Raw genomic sequence first — 20319 nt, 5'->3', positions numbered from 1 at the left:
TTTTTTCATATTCATGATGCCGGTGCTAGATATTATGTCCTTAAAAATTAAGTCCAAAAATCCATCTAATTTTTTTTTTTTTTTAGAGGTCTCAATTCTACATGGACTCAGAGAAACCGTGTCAACCGTGTCCTTTAAATCAAGTGAACCACTAACCGTTAGATCAAAAGATAATACGTCTCAAAGTATTTGATTTTTTAATTTGTTTTCTAGAAACCATAAGAATATGAAATGTGGCTGAGGGGTTAACCTAAAAATAAAATAGAAAATATTTTTTTAAAATAAATTATCAAAATGCCCTCCAAAAATAATCATTTCTTTCTATTCAAAAAAGATGTGGTTTCTATAATGTTGTAAGATGTGGTTTCTATAATGTTGTAGCCTTAAACAATCCAATTAAAGCGCACCTCCAAATTTTATCATAACATGTAATTTTGGTAAAAACAAATTATTAAAATTATCTCAAAATCTATTTTCATATCTAACTAAAAAGTTTTAAACTCCAAAAACAAATAGATCTATAAATATATGAAAATCTTAAAAATAAACGGTCTACGTTGCAAGATGCACTATATTTGAGACCCAAAATCGTTTTTTTTTTTTTTCTTCGTATTCATACATCTTGATGTTGAGATGATCAATTAGAAAGTTTAACAACATTAAAACAACCTTGGATATGTAATTCTACATTCTAAGATTGCAACCTTATATAAACTTTTTCCTTTCAAAAGAAAGGACTTCCCCCCCCCCCCCATAACAAAAAAACTATATAAAAAAAAAAATCTTAGACCACGCACATTTCTTACCCAAGAAAACAAAAGAAAGAACAGGACAAAATAACAAGAAAAAGTAAAGGAAAATCTAGCAAAAATACATAAGATGGGAGAATACAATGTAATGCTACCTCGCTTTTGTCAATGCAATCTAGTCATTTCCTCGACCCTCTTGCATAGCTCCTCCACAGGAACTCTCATGGCTGTTGATATCTCCTCCATTCTGGCCCTACTCAAATCGAGGAACGACTCAATGAGGTCCCCATCAAGAAACCCCCGTGCATCTGCTGTCTTCTTCTCATTGTTAAATGAGCGCCACTGCTCATGACTCAGGCCCCCAACTCCTTTGATCACCTTAACAAGACAACCTTGCAATTTCTCGAAAAACTTGAATTGGTGCTGAGAAAGACTGGCGACAATCCCGATCGCGCCATTAACAGTTCCAAAAATGACGGTGGGTATTTGGGAGGATTCGGAGTCCGGAAGTCGCATGACGAGGGATCCATGGCGGAAGCGGTTAACGAACTCACCAAGGTGATATTCTCCTATGACCTCGAGGCGGCCACGCTCCTCGTCCGTCGCAGCATCGCTGTTCTTGCGCACAGTAAAGAGGTTAAAGTTGTTCTCAGCACCAAGGTAGGTGTCGTCATCAAGTATCTCAACCGCTGTCATCCAGCTCGCATTGTAGTCACGGGCCCGCTCCTCGATTGCACCCTCCTCGTGCTGCCACCAAGAGAATTGTGATCTTAAATGGAAAAATAACTAATTGAAGTTGGCTACACTAATCCTGGTCCGTCTTTCTGCTCTATTATGGGTTAATACCCTCAATGAGGTCATAAATCTTCATATATTTTCTCACTACTTCCAACAATGTCATACATTCCAAATTTGGCAAAGTTTTATTTGATTACCTACCTAACCAAACGCACCTCATATATTCCGAATTCATAAGACATTTTGGTAAAGTTTTATGTTGACTGCCTACCTAACACAACCCACCCCCTTTACCTGAACTTAGGATGGAAAATATTGAGATTAGTCCACAAGCTCAAATGAACATATGTATGCATATGAGCCCAACGGTTCAGATTGAATCTAGGTCGATCTGACGGTCACGACCTCATTTCGTATTTTAATTTTTTTTTATGAATCCAAATATTTTAAAATTTTAAACGTATATTCTTCAAAAATAGGAGAACCTAATAAAAATATCAAAAAAATAATTTGCAAGAAATAAATTGACCAAATTACTCTTAAAAAGTTTCGGGGGTATTTTGATCAATTTATTTTTTGTTAATTATTTTTAAAATATTTTTATCAGGTGCGCCTTGCTGAAAAGAATACACGTCTAAAATTTAAAGTTATTTAAATTAATAGAAAAAAATTAAAATTAAAATACGAAATGAGATCGTGACCATCAAATTGGCCCAGATTCAATCTGGGTCGTTGGACTCATATATTCTATGAGCTAGTTGGCTAATCTCAACACTTTCATATATATATATATATATATATATATAAAGAGAGAGAGAGAGAGAGAGGGAGAGAGAGATCAAAATCTATGCAAGTGCTTGAAGAATCTGGACGTGAGATTTCTTTGGGAGGATTTCATTGCTAATATTGGCTTTTTTTGGCAGGCAACCAACAATTGCTCTTTAAATAAACTAAGACTGATGTGCAAACATGGGAACCCTGTCAGATGGGTGATCCATCACTTTTACTCAATTTTTTCATCCAAGATTCAAAGTTTATTTCACCATGCCTATGTTTCTTCTCTGTTTTGGTCCCTTCTTCCAGTGCATAAAATAGTAATGAAACAGGAGAAGAATATTAATGAATGCTACCATAAAACCGAAAAGAATATTGAAGAATGCTACCATGAAACTTCATTATAGTGATGATTCCATAACTGTGAGATCCAGTATAATAGAATAGATCCATGGAAGTATACCATAGATACAATAAACTACGTATATAATAATACAGGCTACATTCACCATCCATTCCCACTGACGGTTGATCAGAAACTTACTGTACCTAGGAGAATCTCCCTGACGGCCCCACTCAAAATAATCCACAGCCAACCATCACTAGGAAAGGACTGGTTTTGGCCTTGGTATAAGTTCCCATTAACTGCAATGACATATACACCAAAAACCTACAACAGTAGAAATAACATACCTTATAAATCAACAAGGATATAGACTTCATAAGGTCACCCACTACAATGAAGTCTCCACGAGTTTGAACATAGAGAGCAAGTATATGTCCATGGTGCCCACATTCCGACTGCAGCTCACGTGAACCATCATCTCTGAGCATCCATTTGTAGAGCTGTATCTTTTGGTTGATGGCTGCCAATAATTTCCCATTGAAGGCATTTAAACTATACACTGCCCCTTTAGTTTCTTTCTCTGCTACCAGCATTAACTTCCCATCTTCCACCACAAAAACAAGTATCCGACCCTACAAAATGTACCGAATTCAATGTAGTTTACAAAAGGAAGGATGCGACATCAAAACATTGCAAATTCATCCAAACCTCAAGCTGCCTGATTTTAGAAGTTGTAGTAATAATGAAGTATTTCTAAGAGACGTTTGCTAGACACTAGCTTTATAAATTGATCATATGATCCACAAGTTAAGATATTGATGAAGGGAAAGTATTCAAATAATGCAATAAGCTATGGAAAACATGTAATCCATCAAAGACATCACCACAATGGATGCTTATGGATTAAATGGGAAATGTCATTGGGGTCATGTGCTGTTCGGGCTGTCTCCATCACCATCCAATACTCCAATCATCCAATCATCCATCATTTCACTGGCTATGATGACCTGATGACCCAACAAACTATTGTATTCTTGTGTGTTACGCAAATTCACGGTTTGTTCTCTACTTCCTGGCTGCTCTAGAGATTTGATGGACAATGAAGAATAGATGGACCGATGCACACGTGCACACACGTGAGAACACAAATGGGTGTGCACACAACACATGCATGGATGCACACACTTGCGCATGTGCGCACACACACACGAGAACACAAAACGTGCACACGAATGGGTGCACACTCGCGCATGTGTGTGTGCGCGCACACACACACATGCACAAGCACGCACACACACATCACCCTGGTTTAAGTATCTGAACCCATGTTCTCACCTTGCTGGGTTCATTCTCTTCAGGCAAAACATATGCAGTCCCAACACAGATATAAGCATTGCTATCATCTGTAAAGGAACAACTAAGAATAGAGCAGCCATTTTCGTAAGTATCAAGCTGATAGGATGATAAGATTTCAAAAGTCTGGTCATCATATAGACGTATAAAGTGCATCTCGGACTCATCCATATTCGACTGAGAATACTTCACATTGCAGGTAGCAAAAGCCCGATTTTGTTCTTGGTGACAGATGCGGCGGGCATGCTCTCCCAGTGGTATGGCACGAATATGAAGCTTTTGGATATCATCGATAGAACCAATAGTGAGTTCACCTTCTTTTGCAATAGCAAGGCTGCACAACAAATCCATGTTGACTTGTTACAAGCATAGAATATGTTTGCTTTGCTTAATAAAAAAAAAAGGCTTGATTTAATAATATAGCCCTTAAAAAGTCACGAATAAATTTTCAAAATTGGGTTTATTTTTGGAACCACAAAATGGCTATTTAAGGTCATTTTATAGTAACCATAGGAGACAGCTTAACATAGTAGGGTAGAAACGCAAGTGACTCTTAGGCTAAACATAGATGAAAAATCGAGAATCATAAATACAAGATTATGCAATAATGCAATTAGTTTCATCTAAACAAAGGAATGCAGAGAACCATAAAGGTAAATCGAATTCCAGAGTTTTCATAAGTAAGAATAGGAGATTGTGATAAGTGATCACACTTCATTAGGATGAGACTATCATATATGCATTCTAGCATCGTTTTTCCATATACATTTCCCGTTATGGAAAGTGTAAATGAACTACATATCAAACTGACAAATTGTGAGCAAAGCCCTACAGATAGCTATTTAACAAATGAAAGCATTTGTAGCAACTGCCGTCAAGAAAAACAACTAGTTAAAGAGTATAGAACCAGAGGTAATGGAATCACAATAACATACACATCCAGAATGCTTCCTAAGTCAGGAAACTTAACCCCAACACATACATGTCTAAGCTTGGAGGAAGGTAAGCACCTGTCAGGGAAAGCAGCAGAATTGAAAGGACACATATGATTGACTTCTTTCAAATTTACATTGCTGTAAAGTAATTTCTTATTACTGCTGTAGATGACAGTTGGTCTATCTGATGCGGCAAACACATGTGTAGTATTTTTGGACGAGAAAGTGCGGAGTGTGATAGGTTGTGTCCCAAGCGAAATCTTCTTCCTATCAGACAATTCACCAGTATTCACGTTCAATAAAAAATTGAATAAATGCCCATCCCCAAGGGCACACAGCAAATAAGATACCTGTAAAGGGAAACAAAGACATGGGGTCATTGCAGATACACACATAACAATCCATACCTCAATCATTGCAAATCAAGCTTTTCCTCCTAAGAAAATTGTCATGTACACAGTAAATAGTGATGAAAACCCAGACACCAAGCTTTTTTTTTGGGCAAATAGAAAGTGGTAAGTTAGTGGGGATTTGGGCCCCTATCATTTGGTGAGAATGGAGTCAGTGGCCTCATCATGAGGCTCGGCAATACTACCGCCAAGACCCCATGCCATTCTCAAACCCAGACACCAAGTTGAAAAGCAAAGAAGTAACATTTGCCAATTCTGAAGAATAAAAGACTGAAATGTCACATACCCCTTCAAAGGCACATAGGAGTACAGAGCGAGGGATGATCTCTCCACCGAGAAGCTCTTTTACAATCAGATCGAGTCCAGGAAGAGAAAATATCCTAACACTATTATCCGTCCACATTCCAACTGCTGCCAGTTTACTAAACTTGGAATCTTCACCAATAGGATTTATGTCCAGGCAAGATATTTCATACTCCAGTTGTATATGTTTCACCTCAGTTAGGATTCCCACCCCAACTTCCAGGTAAACTAAGTGACCACCACCAGTGGCCAACAGTACCTGTTACACGATAGAGATATCACCAAAATTTATTCATCCTGAATTGCTCAGGCAAATCAGTACACTTGTTAGTAGCAGAAGGAAGCAATACTCAGCATTCAAGCATGCAACTAACAATTAAGTGAATAAGAAAAGATCTTTAATAACCCAAAAATGAAATGATATGTTATGGGAAAATGCCAAGATCCAAAAGTACCATGGTAGGAAGATAACCTGAAAAGAGAAATGGTGATCTAATGAGGCAAGCAAGAAGCAACAAAAGCAATAAAAAAACAGGTAAGCTTCTAGAACATTGACACAAGCACAAAATAATTGACATTAGCAAGAAGCAAACCTGAAAAGAGAAGTGGTGGTCTAATGAGGCAAGCAAGAAGCAACAAAAGAAATTAAAAGCAGGTAAGCATCTATGGCATTGACACAAGTAAAAATGGAAATGGTTGACATTTGCAAGAAGCAAAAGTTTTGCACGCTATAAATTATAAAACGCTGAATAAAATTGATGCAGTCAATCCAATAACACCGCCAGAAGTTGTAGGGCTTTAAAGTTTATATTACATAGTCAGAAAAGTACCTGCGAGGCATTAGCTGTAGCAACATTTACAGAAAATCCTGATGGAGCTTTCCATTCATTCAGCAGTTCCCTAGAAGAACAACTTACCAACCGTACAGATTGAGCAGTCACCTGTAAAGCAAAGAAACATATGCATATATGCATTTAATTTCACATTTGAACAAGATACTCAATTTGTCATATGTACCAATCATCTTCTCAACCACCTAATCTGGTTAAAGGAGAAAATATTAAGGGCTTTCTGTAAAAAAAAAAAACATTACAAAGGCGAAATTAGCAGAAGTGGACAATATTATAAGCTTTTGTAAATACAAAACAGTACACAATTAGGAACCGAAAAATTATAAGCAACAGATCAGAAATTATTGTGCTCCCCATTCACTCTTTGAAAATGAGTCTCTGTTTTTTTGAAATCATTTGTTTGAAAATGAGTCTCTAGGTAAAACCATAGATTGGTATTAATTTAATTAATGAAGAATATATTTATACCACAAGAGGAAGAACATAACACAAGATATTCAAGCTCACCTGAATAAGTTGATTGTGTACGGCATTCTGACAGAATAAAGTTTGTGCTTGAGAATGAAATCCTTCAATCTCTGTTTCTTCTAACTCATCATCTGTATTCATTGCAAGAATACGAGTCTCACTGATAAAGCTGACAACCAAGAAGGTATCATAGGGATCGTCAGTTGCAGATCGTAATGACCACATTCCTTTTATGCCATGGAGTTCCACTGATGCCTATACAAAGTTAAAACCGTCACCCTCTTTGGGAGATTACGCAGAGGGTTGCAAACACAACCTCATAAAGAAATGAATATCATTGAAATAAAAAGAAACCTGCTCATTGATCCCTATGCCATTCCGGACAACTCGGAGAGATCCATCCTTAAATGCTCCAGAGCAGGTCACAACCTGGCCTTGCCCTTGCCTCTCGAGATCCACAACACAGAAATCCACAATAGGCCCCAAATTTACATACCTTTCAAGAACTTCCACATACGAACCTTTTGCATCAGGTTGCAAATTAAGCTTTATAAGCTGTAAAGGTTGCATTGGTTAGTACAGATTGGCAGTGCTTTAATCAACAACTCATTCTCTAATCAGTAATCACAACCCCAAGAATGTGAAACCACAATGACCATGAAACAAAAAAAAACAACAGTATTTGTAGTAACACTACATATTGGACAAACCACTATGTGCCACATCGCAAATGCCCTCAAGTTCCAATTGGTACACGTTGGGACAAAGATCTTAAAAACAACTTAACTCAAGTAATCAAAGAGACAAAAAAAAGAAGCAACCCCAGTTTGGCACAACACATGCAAAAAGCCTTTCATCATAGTCACCTTACATGCAAATTTAATGAGTTTGAATAAATATCCATATATAATGGATTAAAAGCTAATAATTCAATGTGTCACTTTATTTCTGTGGCAGCATACCTGAGAATCCCCATAGCTAGAACCAACGTATACAAAAGCATTGTCAAGATAGGATATTGTGGAGGCAACAGATGTCTCACCCAAAAGCTCCGATTTGAGCCCAGTAACCCTGAAAGATAAGTCAGAACAAAACATTCTTCAGATTTTCCTTTTCACTCAGATAAAAATAAAAATAAAAAATTCCAGTAATACCGATGATGACTTTGGTTTGAACTGCTGGAATGAGCTACAAAAAGGTGAGTCATCATTTAATATGATTAGATTGGATCTTAAACTCACTGAAAATTTTGATGAAATGAAAAAGAGCTTGGTTCTATTAAAAGGCTGACCACAACCAAAAATGTAAACTAAAAAGATAAGCCAATTTGATAAACTAAATCATGGATATAAATATGATATAACAACGATTGATTTTATGGCCACCTTTCTTTTTCATGGATGATAACAAGCAAATGCAACAGTCCAGCATGATCACTAAGCAGATACCGGGAACCATCGGCATCAACTCTCCCGTAGGCTCTTGTGATAGACTGCAGGATAGAGACCATATGAATTAAGCAAGAAAATTCTAATATAATATAAAACTAGAAGATCTCAAGTAACATGAATAAGACATCAATATACTGGTTAAAAAAAAAAGAACATCCTTACTGGTCTGATTGGGATAGCTTTAAATACAGACGCACTGCAATAGACTATGGTCTGCTCTCCAATAATGATAACACCACCCAGAGGCATGGGAACAGGTATCAACAGACCAGCGCCATTATCAAGATTATTCTGGGACCATGGACCCTCAACAAAATCCTTATCCTTAATAACAACTTCATAAGTTTTAACATGCCGAGCATCTTTATTATCCTGTTGTCACACATAAAGAATCAGTTATGAGCTAGTTTGATTAGAAATAATGGTAATACACTTATCCACATTACTCCTCTTATTGCTGTGATAGTATGCCCTGATTTAATAGTATGTACATGAAAACATAGGCTTATCATTGTAAAACAGGAGCTACAGGGGAACAAAAAATGGAACAAAAATGCCCAGTGCAAGTACAAGTCAGAGTAATTTTAGTTTCACAAGCATGATATAACCAAATCAAGAATCATCCTTACAATTACAAAACATGCAGAACCCACAGAGGAAGGAGCAATAAGTAGACTTTCAGAAGCATTTAATATCGTGCAAGTATTTTTCATGTAAATAAGTCTAAAATAACAGATGTAAGAGGCAATATATAGAACATAATGACAATGAGGATTACCTGATAAAGGACAACAATTGTAGGCCTTGCACAGCCGTAGAGAAACTTGATATCCAAAACTTGAAGCTCTTCTAGTCTGAAATAAGAAAATTGGTTAAGACATGTTCAATGAACTGATATATATGACAGAAAATGGTGCGAGAGATAAATAAAGGATAAAGTACATGCCATATCTGATAATGGAAATGAAGCAACTGCATTATGCTGGTGGCAAAGTAAATGCTGAAAAGAGAAAACAATATAAACAGCCTCCCCAAATTCAAGGTCAGTACAGGAGTGTTTTACACAGTGAATATGCCCCAAGAAACAAGCACAAAAGCTTTTGGAATAGCAACGGATAATTTAAATAACGGAAATTCAAAGAACAACCAACATGATTTCCAACAAGAGCATGTTTTAAAAGGAATAGGGATTGTTATGGGCTTCTATTAAACTCAAGCAAGTGAAAATAAAAGGTCTCAAAATTAACAGATTCTACAGATTCTTTTTGAGAATAAACATTTTGGAGCATATAATTTTGAAAGACCAGAATAAGTATTTTACTGTGGAGTAACCTTATTTGGTGTTCTTCCAAAGAATTCGGAAAGAAGAGAGCCCTAAGAGAGAGAAATCCAGGATCTCAGGAAAAATGAAACCTGGGGAATTGTCACTAAAAAGCCCCACAGTTTGGTTTGAGAAAGAAGTAAACGAAATGCCGACAACCATTCCATACTAAGTTGAATAGTTTCCATGAAAAAAGACAGGTAGCATAAGACATTACGCAGAAGTAAGCCAGCTTTAGGGTTTTTGTCAGGTCTTTTTATGTAAGTTTGAATGCTTGTACAGATGCTACCTTGTTTCTCTTTGGCGTAATACTGTTCTCTTTTGGCAGGAAGAATTTTTCAGCATAAGTATAGATGTTTCTGGTTTACTTCAAATATGACATCAGAAAACACAAATCGAAGTAGAACTAGATAGAGTAACCTGATGTATACTGTCCTGTTTTCCAACAGGAGGAGGTCTGATTAGGAAGAGCCACATATCTCGGTTTTAGTTAAACCTCTAATGATTTGTACAGTGCTTTATTCTTATCAACCATAACATTGATAAAAAATGATGTGGAACCCAATCATTCATCTGGTGAATCCAACCACATACCCACATGGTCCATACATTAGTATAGTCCAATAATGAAATCCAAATCCATCCTTAGAGGATGATAGTGTTTAGGGTGATTTTGCATCGACTTTAAACAATTTATGTAATGACCATAAAGTCCTCAGCCTGGAAAACCCTGATGAGGATCTTCAAATAACTTGAAACCTTGGCATAGTCCTTGAAAAGTCAAAATAGAGCCATAAGCCAAAGATCAGGTAATTTGGACATCGAAATGAAGGATTTTTCAGATTCACCGCAAGGCTACGATGCCATGAATAATACTCTAGATGAACTCAACAATTTAGATCTAATGGTTTCCAAACCATTTCAAATTTTGTGGAAAGGTCCAAAATTTCATAGGATTTGGGGAAGTACATGGATGAAATCAGTTTCACGGTGAGGCATGCATTCAAAATTGGTAAAAGTCTTATTTAAGGTATGACTAAGGGTTCCTCAAGAAATCACAAAGTCTGCAGATGTGCAGAGATAGCTTTGTGAACTTCCCCACAAGGCCAATAGAGGGCACGAGCGCCTCTCGTAGTGAACTTGACCAAATGGGTCAGATGATATCCAGATGGGTCAAAACTTGGTGAAAGGCACGGATTGACTATGGTACGTGTGTGGCACGTGTCTTAATAAAAAATAAAGATTGAATGGGTTATGCTGATTGACTAAGCTCATGGTGAACTTGTACTATGGCCAAAGAAATCAAAGGATTGGATTGAAGTCGGAGACTTTCCTAAAAGATAGAATGCATTTTGGAAAGTAACTTAATTTTCAGTTATTCTAAGATATATAGCATGTTTTGAGGTGCAGCCAAGATGATGAGCTAGATTTTTGGATGAGTGGTTCGATCAGGTCCATCATAGAGACTTAAAAAATTTGCCAAAAGGAGGTCGATTTGGCAATTTTCAGAAGATTACCCAGAGATCATCTGCCTTTTGCAGCGGGCATGCCATTTCTATGATCTTTGTGACTATTCTTTATACTCATTTCCTTCGAGTTTTGAGCATCCACCCTTGTTTGAAGGGGAAGCTCTATATAAACCCTTAACTCATGTAACAAAAAAATAAGAGGAGGAATGAGGTCTTTTTGCCTTGAGTGTTAATGAAACTCTTATCACTTCGAAAAAAGGAGAGAAATATTTTGCGAAACAGTTCTACCCCATAGCCCCTAATCCTAGGTTAGTTACTGCTATTTAGCATAACCCAACCCTTAACCCACCTTGGTTAAGTCTATACACTTAACCAAGGGCCTCCTAAACCCTAACCTATCCACACTTCCTTAACCCAACCACCCAGCCCACATCCTACCTTACTCCCTACCCTACTGTTGAACCTACACCACTCCCCATATTTAACTATACACCCCATCCTACTCCAAACCTACCATACTCCCTAGTCCCCACTACCCACCAAACCATACTCCCGAGACCAGCCTAGCTTACTCCCTATCCTACACCTTATCCTACTCCATACCTACCATACTCCCTACACCCACCTAACCCACTTAGACCAGCCCTCTTTATGTAGGCTCTTCCAAAGCAACTCCGGGGTGGGCTTGACCCAACGAACCCCGACTGCGGATTCCTTAGAGGTGCTTTGGCTACTCGCCGAGCACATTTTCTCGTCATCTACCCCCCCCCCCAAGGGGAGGTGCTACCAGAATTCTGTCGGATTCCGATCAACCCACTCTCTATCCACTAGCCTAGCCTACACCTAAACCAAGCCGACCCACTACCCAACCTTAGGCGCCTCAACCCATCCAAGACCCACACGTCACACTCACCAAACCACAGCCGCAACCCCGAACCAAACCCAGCCTCAACCCCATCCGAGCCAAACCATAAAAGCACATAGTACACACCAACCATTACGAGTGTGCGACCTCAAGGACACCAAACGTGAGGGAGTCCAGTCAAACCATGTCCATCAAGCGACATCAAAGGGCTTTCCGTGGCAACTCTATGTCGGGATCTGATGCAAGAAGAAAATAATAACCCAAATAATAAAAATAAAATAAAAAAGGTTGAGAGATATACCCTCTCTGGCTCTGCAAGGGAGTCCACCCCAAGATCTTTTCACAAGATCAACTTTTTACACAATTACCAATTCTCGCTGTTACAAGGAAGGGACATCTCCCTTTAAATGCACTTACTTGAAAAATAAATAAATAAAACCCACAAACAAGAATAACATTATCTCTCTCTCTCTCTCTCTCTCTCTCTCTCTCCCTCTCTATCTCTCTCTCTCTCACACACACACACAGACATCATAAAAATCTATCCTAACCAACTCCCATAAAGAATTTATTATTCTACCTTTTAAATGTCTACAACTAAAAATAATAACCCTAAAGAAAACTGAAATCTCAAATAACACCTTTTCTAAAATTAAAAAAATATAAAATTAAAAAATTAAAAAACCCCGAGTTTTATTTTGCTTCATTCTCCCATGGTTGGAAGAAGCTCGACCTCAAGCTTATCGAATTCAAAAATTTTCCTTTCATTCTCCCGTGGTTGGGAGAAGCTCGACCTCAAGCTAATCGAATTCGAAAATTTTCCGTCATTATCTTCTCCACTTTTTCCTACTTAGGCAACTAATAGAGAAGTTTAGGGCGAAGGAAAAAGACCTCTACATGGTCTTTATTGATCTAGAGAAAGCTTATGATAGAGTACATCAAAATTTGATTAGGCAGGTGTTGGAAAAGAAATGCGTCTCTAAACACCACATCAACTTCGGTGAATTTTCAGTGACACTAGATTTGCATCAAGGGTCAACATTGAGTCCGTACCTCTTTGTCTCAATTATGGATGACTTAACAAGGCACCTATGGGATGAAGTATCATGGTGCATGTTGTTCGCAGATGGCATAATTTTGATTGATGAGACCCGAAACAGCGTCATCACAAAGAACTTTGGAGGGATGCTCTAGAATCCAAAGGTTTTAACATTAGTCGGACTAAGACATAGTATATGTAGTGCAAGTTTAGTAATAATAAGAGTACATACGAGGAAGTAGATAAGTTTGACGGCCAGGAAGTATAAAAAAGACAGTACTTTCGATATCTTGGATAGATAATCCAGGAAAATGGAGAGATCGAGGAAGATGTTGCACACAGAATTAGAGCTGGGTGGGCGAATTGGAGATGTGCAACTGGAATTTTATGTGATCTACCTATAAGGCTGAAGCTCAAGTTCTATAGGACAGTGGTGAGATCAGCTTTGTTCTATAGGGCAAAATGTTGGACGGCCAAAACACAATATACCCATAGAATGAGTGTAGCAAAGATGAGGATGTTGAGATGGATGAGTGGTAAGACAAGAAGGGATAGAATTCGAAATGAATCTGTTCGAGAGAATTTAGGCATAGCACCAATAGGCGAGAAAATGAAAGAGAGTAAACTTAGGTGGGCTGGCCATGTGTGGCACTAACCAAGTACAACACCTGTTAAGAGGTGCGACTTAGCTCAAATGGAAGGACTAAAAAGGCAAGGGATAGGCCCAAAAGGATGTGGTTGGAAGTAGTCCGAAAAGATACAGGGATTTATAGCCTTTAAAAGAGCAGAATGGAAAACCAGGATTCATGTAGCCAAACCCAAGTAAAGGCTAAAATGATGACGATGACGACGATGATGAATGATGATAATATATTCTTCACTTTGTTCCAATTGGAAATTTTCACCCTTGTCTTGTTCAACTTTTAATTGCTGATCCCAATCGAACAAAGTCATGATATGCTTAAAAAATCAATTGTGAAGCAAAAATCTCTTACACCTTCCACTGTTTGTATTTCATAAGTCTCAATCAACTCAACTTTCGAAGCAAGCAGTGATGCGTGATTAATGCTTGGACTGGGTGTTGATTCTTGATCTTCTAGTCTTCATGTTTTTTTTCCTTTGATTACAATCTATGAAATAGATCTAATAGATCTTGTTCTATTACTTTGCTAGTATGCTCTACTAGGTCTACTTTGAGTCTCTCAAATATTTGATCCAATCGCTCAAATATTTACCCTAGAGGCTCCATAACTAGATCAACAGTTATTTGTGATCAGCATGGATCTCAGAGCTCCGATACCAACTGATGCAAGGAGAAAATAATAACCAAAATAATAAAAATAAAACAAAAAAGGTTGAGAGATTATACCCACTCTGGGTCTGAGAGGGAATCCACCCCAAGATCTTTCCACAAGATCAAATTTTTACTCAATCACCAATTCTCTCCATTACAAAGAAGGGACATTAAAATAAATAAATAAATAAAACCCACAAACAAAAATAACTCTCTCTCTCTCTCTCTCTCTCTCTCTATCCTCCACGTACCACCTTTTCAACCCACCCTGCTCTCTAACTTCATATCTTGTAAAAAGAAAGTTCGATATCTTTTCCAACTCTCCCTCATCTCTTCTTTCTTTTTCATTTCATGATGCTTATCGACCCATTAAGAGATAACCACCTCAACCCCCACAACAATAGAAACTACATCCTCATAAAAATTTACCTGAACCAACTCCCATAAAAAAATTACTATTCTACCCTTTAAATCTCTACAACTAAAGAAGCCAACAATAATCTTCAAGAAATATGAAATCTCAAATAACAACTTTACTAAAATTAATAAAAAAAAAAGTAAAAATTAAAAAATTAGAAAAAAAACTATGATTTTTATTTGCATCAGGATCTAAGAGGGCGAAATACCTATATGCATCCGAATCCGAACATCTGAGGTAACTACTACATCAAATTTAAAGTTGTTGGTTAGACATCGCACCGCACTGCATGTTTTATCCATGCAAACACCGCACAGAAACTGAGGTCACCCACATGCGCAGATGAGCGCATGCAAGGGGCAAAGCGAGAAGCAGACCAACTAGCTACCTTTTGTTGATTCTTCTTGTTCACACTCTCACCGCGCTCACTTTTCGAACCATGAGGACACTCTACCTATGGAGTCCATGTGCTCCCCATACATGTGGGTCGAAGACTTCATAATCCCTGTAGCCAATGGTTTCGCTAGAGGGGACGGGTTCTTAGCAAACATATTGCCCCCATTTTCCTTGCGCAAGGTGGCTCGACCATTGGCACTAGGGCCTCGGCCCTTTTTGAGTTGAGGGGTGGCCTCAAACTCCCCCCACACTCTCCACTCGCACGACCGGCAGCCTGGCCACTGGTCCACCCTCTAGGGGCTCAAAGGCAACCCCCTCATCCTCTTCACTCAAGAGTGGCGCCACCCCTTCACTCCCTCACATGGCCGCCAGTCAAGCCACAATCCATTGTCAAGGGGTGGCCCTAGGGCCTCGGCCCTTTTTGAGTTGAGGGGTGGCCTCAAACTCCCCCCACACTCTCCACTCGCACGACCGACAGCCTAGCCACTGATCCACCCTGTAGGGGCTCAAAGGCCACCCCCTCATCCTCTTCACCCAGGAGTGGCGCCACCCCTTCACTCCCTCACATGGCCGCCAGTCAAGTCGCGATCCATTGTCAAGGGGTGGCCCTAAGGCCACCCCCGTCCAGTCTATACTCCTAAGACCAGCAACCAGACCATCAATCCCTCTTCAAGGAGTGGCTCCAAGGCCACCCCCTCATCCCACACACAAGACTGGCGGCCTAGCCACCGATCCCTCTTCCTCACTCAGGGTTGGCCCAAGGCCACCCACATCACTCACAACACCTATGCATCTCACACACACACACCAGTCTTAAAGCACACAAAGGTGGCTTGAAAGCAGCCCCACCACCTCTAAACATCCTTATCATCGTTCTTATGGGCTCCAAGGGGCAACATCGGCGCTGCAAGCCGACTAACACCCAAACCTACACCATGCACACCCAGTCACCCGCCTCAAGGCTGGGGGCATCCAAAGCCCAGCCCACTTCAATGCACCCGCTCTGTCGCTTTTAACTAAGGCCATAAGCCCAAGGATGCCGGGAGTGAGGATTGGGACACCTGTAGAGTTCGTCATGAGGCCAGAGATGGCTGTTGTGCTGCCGAAATTTCGTCAGCTCGTAATTAGGGAAAAAGGTTAAAAGGCAAGCACGTGTCCAACCACCTTCACATCCGGATAGCAGAGTTCGCTACCCTTAAGCCCGAGGCACAAAACCCTCAACCTCCAATTCCATCTCATGATACCCACCCGCCTTGAGGCTGGGGAGCATGCAAAGCCCGACCCACTCCGGTGCACCAGCTTTAGCCGCCTACATCTAAGGCTGTAAGCCGGAGAATGCCGGGAACGAGAACTGCAAGACCTATGGAGTTCGTCATGAAGGCCAGAGACAGTCGTCATGCTGCCGAAATTCCATCAGCCCTTAATGGGGGCAAAATGGTAAAAGGCAAGCACATGCCCCTTACCACCTTCACATCCGGACAGCGGAGTTGGCTATCCCTAAGCTCGTGGCACAGCCTCCTAAACCTCTCACCACTTGGTATTCTAAAATCTTCCCCAGAATACCATTTTAACTCAATCCCACACTATGTTGCGCGCCAACCCCTAAGGAAGAGCCCAAGCAAGAAACCACCCATGTCAAGCCGCCTCATCCCAACCTTCTTCAAGCAAGGCATGATGGCATATCAAAGCAACAACAACGCCTTCCACGCCATGTAGCCACACGATACCCAAGCTCATTGCTTTTGCCCCAACTCGCTTGAAGCGAGTAGCTCCCCTCGACTCCCCTGTGCAATTCCAAGTTCAACATGTTTATCAAAACTTGAAAACTAAGCTGAAGCAAGGTGTCTAGATTCCTATTAAAGGGAAGAAAACAACGACACCCAATGCTCGAGGAGACCTCGAGAAACTCAATCCATTCTACCAGTTAAGGGTGGGAGTGGATCAAGAAGAGGATGTTCAAGCCCACTGCTTAACAATCGAGGCTCATGAGGAAGAGCCAGATAAGCTCAAACCTCAATCCTAGGACCATCTAGAACCAATCGTCATGCGAGGTTGCATCAGACCCTAGCTCAAAGTGGACATCTTCAAGCCCTTCTTCCTAAGTTACCCGAGCACGTGTCAAAGCAAAGTCAAACCCCTGCCATGCACAAGATACAGGCACTTGAAGAGTGAGCTGGTGTGATGATGGTCAACTAAGCCGACGATGATCGTGAAGATCAATTGGCGCATCTCACAAAAGCTATGAACCAAGTTACGGAACGGCTCAAAGAAGTTGAAAATGCGAGATAACCAGTGGCAAATTCCCACCATGGGGGCATTTCACCCACCATGCCACCATCGCTTGAGCACGTACAAAGAGGCCCACCACCTCCAATGACACATGTGCCTCTGCATCCTGACTCCACAGCCATGTCGGCCCACCCGTCTCCGCACCAGCAGTAACTCACAAGGCTATCAAATCCATGATAGAACAAAGGTTGAGGTACATGCAAGTCTCAGGAATACAAGGGGCGGAGTTGTACAAAAAGCCACACCTGGCTTATGTCGATCAACTCCCATACTCGCTGACATACCAAAAGGGGAAACTACAAGTCTTTAATGGCACAGGTTCGCCTCAGAAGAACATAGCCCACTTTGTACCCGCATGTCAAGAGTCTGTGTCTGATGAGCGCTTGCTCCTTCACCAATTTGTGGAAACCTCGTCGAGACCCGCCTTCAAGTGGTATGCCCGATTGCCACCAAACTTGACCCACACTTGGGTCGAGATGAAGCATCAATTCTACACGTATTTCTACAAGGTTGAACGGGAAGTTCAGGCCATTAAGCTCCTCACCATTACCCACGAGCTGGGTGAACCGGTAGACAAATTTATCCAAAGGTGGAGAGACCTCGCAGTATATCAAAGCAATCCAATGCCCGAGGCCGATGCCGTCTAGACATGCATCTGGAATATGCGAAAGGAGATTTCATTGCATGTAGAAGCATCAAATCCTAATCCCTATGCCAGCAACATCACGAAGGTTGTTCGCATCAAGAGCTTGCTCAAACATCATGGTGGTACACACCTGCAGGCCTCAGGTAGAGGATGTAATTGGAATTTCAACAATCGGCCTGCACAACAATTAACAAAAGGGTTCGGTCAATGCAGCAGTAACTGCTACCCCAACGTGCACGTAGGTTCCAGCTGGGCAGACTCCCATGAAAACATTGAATATCAATACTTCCATAGGAATTCCACAGCTAAAACCACAAGAGCAGCCTCAACAGAAGCCGCAACAACCAAAAGTCCAGAATCGGGTTCCTCCACCCCAAGATCTTAACAAACCTACCTTTGGCTTTGACACGCTTGGACTCCCATGATCTTGCAAATGCTACTCGATGAGGGTATATGGTATCCTTGCCACCACCAAGGATGCCCGAGCAAGTAGGGCTAACTGATCGCAAGAATTATTGCATCTTCCAAAAGGATGTTGCGACATGTTATCGAAGACTGCTTTCTCATTAAAGACCACATTGAAGCCCTCTAATCCAAAAGGGGCAAATTCATCTTGATGGCATCAAGAAAGCTATCAAAGCAGCTGCGACATCTCATGTGGCCACCATTGAGCAAGATCAGCCCTGAAATGCCCAACCAAAGGAATTGCAGCCCGATATCCTCTCCATAGTGTTCTCGATTCTAATAGGGAGGGCATGATTCGCCCTTGTACCCCAAAGGAACCACGAGCAGTATGAGGATCTCTGTTGCCACTACCATCAACAAAAGGGACACGATCTATCGCCCTTGTACCCCAAAGGAACCACAAGCATTGCTCAAGAATGTGAGGATCTCTGATGCCACTACCATCAACAAAAGGGACACAATCTATCGTGATGCCGGGCTTTTATGCTCATTCTAAGGCGGCTCATGCCTAGGGGCCAGCTAGTTGTAGTCGACCCGGGGCTCCATCACCCATGTGAGGCCCCCTCCGAAGTACTGCTCTTGACATTCCGTGGGCCCACTAAAGATGCAATCCCAGAGGAAGACATACCCATTGAGTCCCACACTCTCGACGATCTACCGCCACCTTCTAATCCCTATCAACTATACCATGGGCATGGTACGCTGAAAACCCTTAAAAGGGGATGCGACATGGCACCGATGCCATCGTGCAAACACCGGCCTTTCCCACACTACCAAGAAGGTGAAGAACAAAAGAGCACGAAGAGTCCTTCATAAGAAGAAAACCTAAGGGCGTCAGTTGAGGAGGCACTTCTTCCACCAATCCTTCCTCTTCCCACACTCTATGACTTCATCTCGTAGTAAATCTTAATGTCGCAAACCAATCAATCAACTGCCCACGTGGAAATGCCCCGAACGGCAACCCATGATGTGGCCTCTGCATATACAATTCATGCCAAGTCCGATGTGGGGAAGATTTAAAAGCATCCCCCACCAGTCCAACATGGGTGAGGACCTTAAAAGCACCCCCAAACGGTCCAACATGGGTGAAGACCTTAAAAAGCACCCCCAATAGGTCCAATAGGTACAATTCATGCCAAGTCTGATGTGGGGAAGATTTAAAAGCATCCCTCACCAGTCCAACATGGGTGAAGACCTTAACAGCACCCTCTATAGGTCCAACATGGGTGAAGACCTTAAAAGTACCCCAATCGGTCCACGTTAGGCGATGACCTTAAAAGCTCATCATCTAGGTCCTGCCGTGGTAAAGACCTTAAAGATCCTTATACCTCTCCAACACGAGTGATGACACTAAAAGCCGCTCGGAACCGTCTAAATTTGTTGATGACATAAAAAGCTCCTTGACCTCGTCCAAAAAGGGTTATAACGTTAAACGGTCCTCGATCACATCCAATAAGAGTGAAGACATTAAAAGCCTCTTTAAGTCCCACATGGGTGATGACTTAAAAAGGCCCCAGAACCGTCTAAGTTTGCTGATGACATAAAAAAGCTGCCTGATTTCGTCCAACAAGGGTTACAACGTTAAAAGATCCCCAATCACATTCAATGAGAGTGAAGATGTTAAAAGCCTCTTTGTGTCCAATACGGTTGACCCCAAAAGCTACCCGGCTCAGTCCAATATAAGTGAAGACCCTAAACGCTCTCTTCCCCTCTGTCCCTGACTCTTTGAACCGATTCTT

At 40.9% G+C, this 20319-nt stretch overlaps 1 protein-coding gene across 1 annotated transcript in view; it reads right to left on the bottom strand.

Annotated features, from left to right (window-relative positions):
- Positions 1–574: 574 nt before the first annotated feature.
- Positions 575–20319, bottom strand: part of LOC18423529 (DNA damage-binding protein 1) — a 34955-nt gene continuing 15210 nt past the window's right edge. Inside the window, exons 8-19 of the mRNA XM_006828130.4 lie at positions 9157–9232; positions 8541–8750; positions 8313–8419; positions 7890–7998; positions 7282–7482; positions 6967–7182; positions 6439–6549; positions 5592–5867; positions 4971–5245; positions 3943–4294; positions 2955–3239; positions 575–1496 (exon numbers count right to left, since the gene is read on the bottom strand). Coding sequence (XP_006828193.1) covers positions 915–1496; positions 2955–3239; positions 3943–4294; positions 4971–5245; positions 5592–5867; positions 6439–6549; positions 6967–7182; positions 7282–7482; positions 7890–7998; positions 8313–8419; positions 8541–8750; positions 9157–9232 — 2800 coding nt within the window. The 3' untranslated portion in view covers positions 575–914. The remainder of the gene's footprint in view (positions 1497–2954; positions 3240–3942; positions 4295–4970; positions 5246–5591; positions 5868–6438; positions 6550–6966; positions 7183–7281; positions 7483–7889; positions 7999–8312; positions 8420–8540; positions 8751–9156; positions 9233–20319) is intronic.

Source organism: Amborella trichopoda, chromosome 8 (genome assembly GCF_054954075.1).
Source record: "Amborella trichopoda isolate Santa Cruz 75 chromosome 8, AtrichopodaSantaCruz75HAP2 v2.0, whole genome shotgun sequence".
In the NCBI taxonomy this organism is placed as follows: domain Eukaryota; kingdom Viridiplantae; phylum Streptophyta; class Magnoliopsida; order Amborellales; family Amborellaceae; genus Amborella; species Amborella trichopoda.
This window is presented reverse-complemented; position numbering and strand designations above follow the sequence as displayed.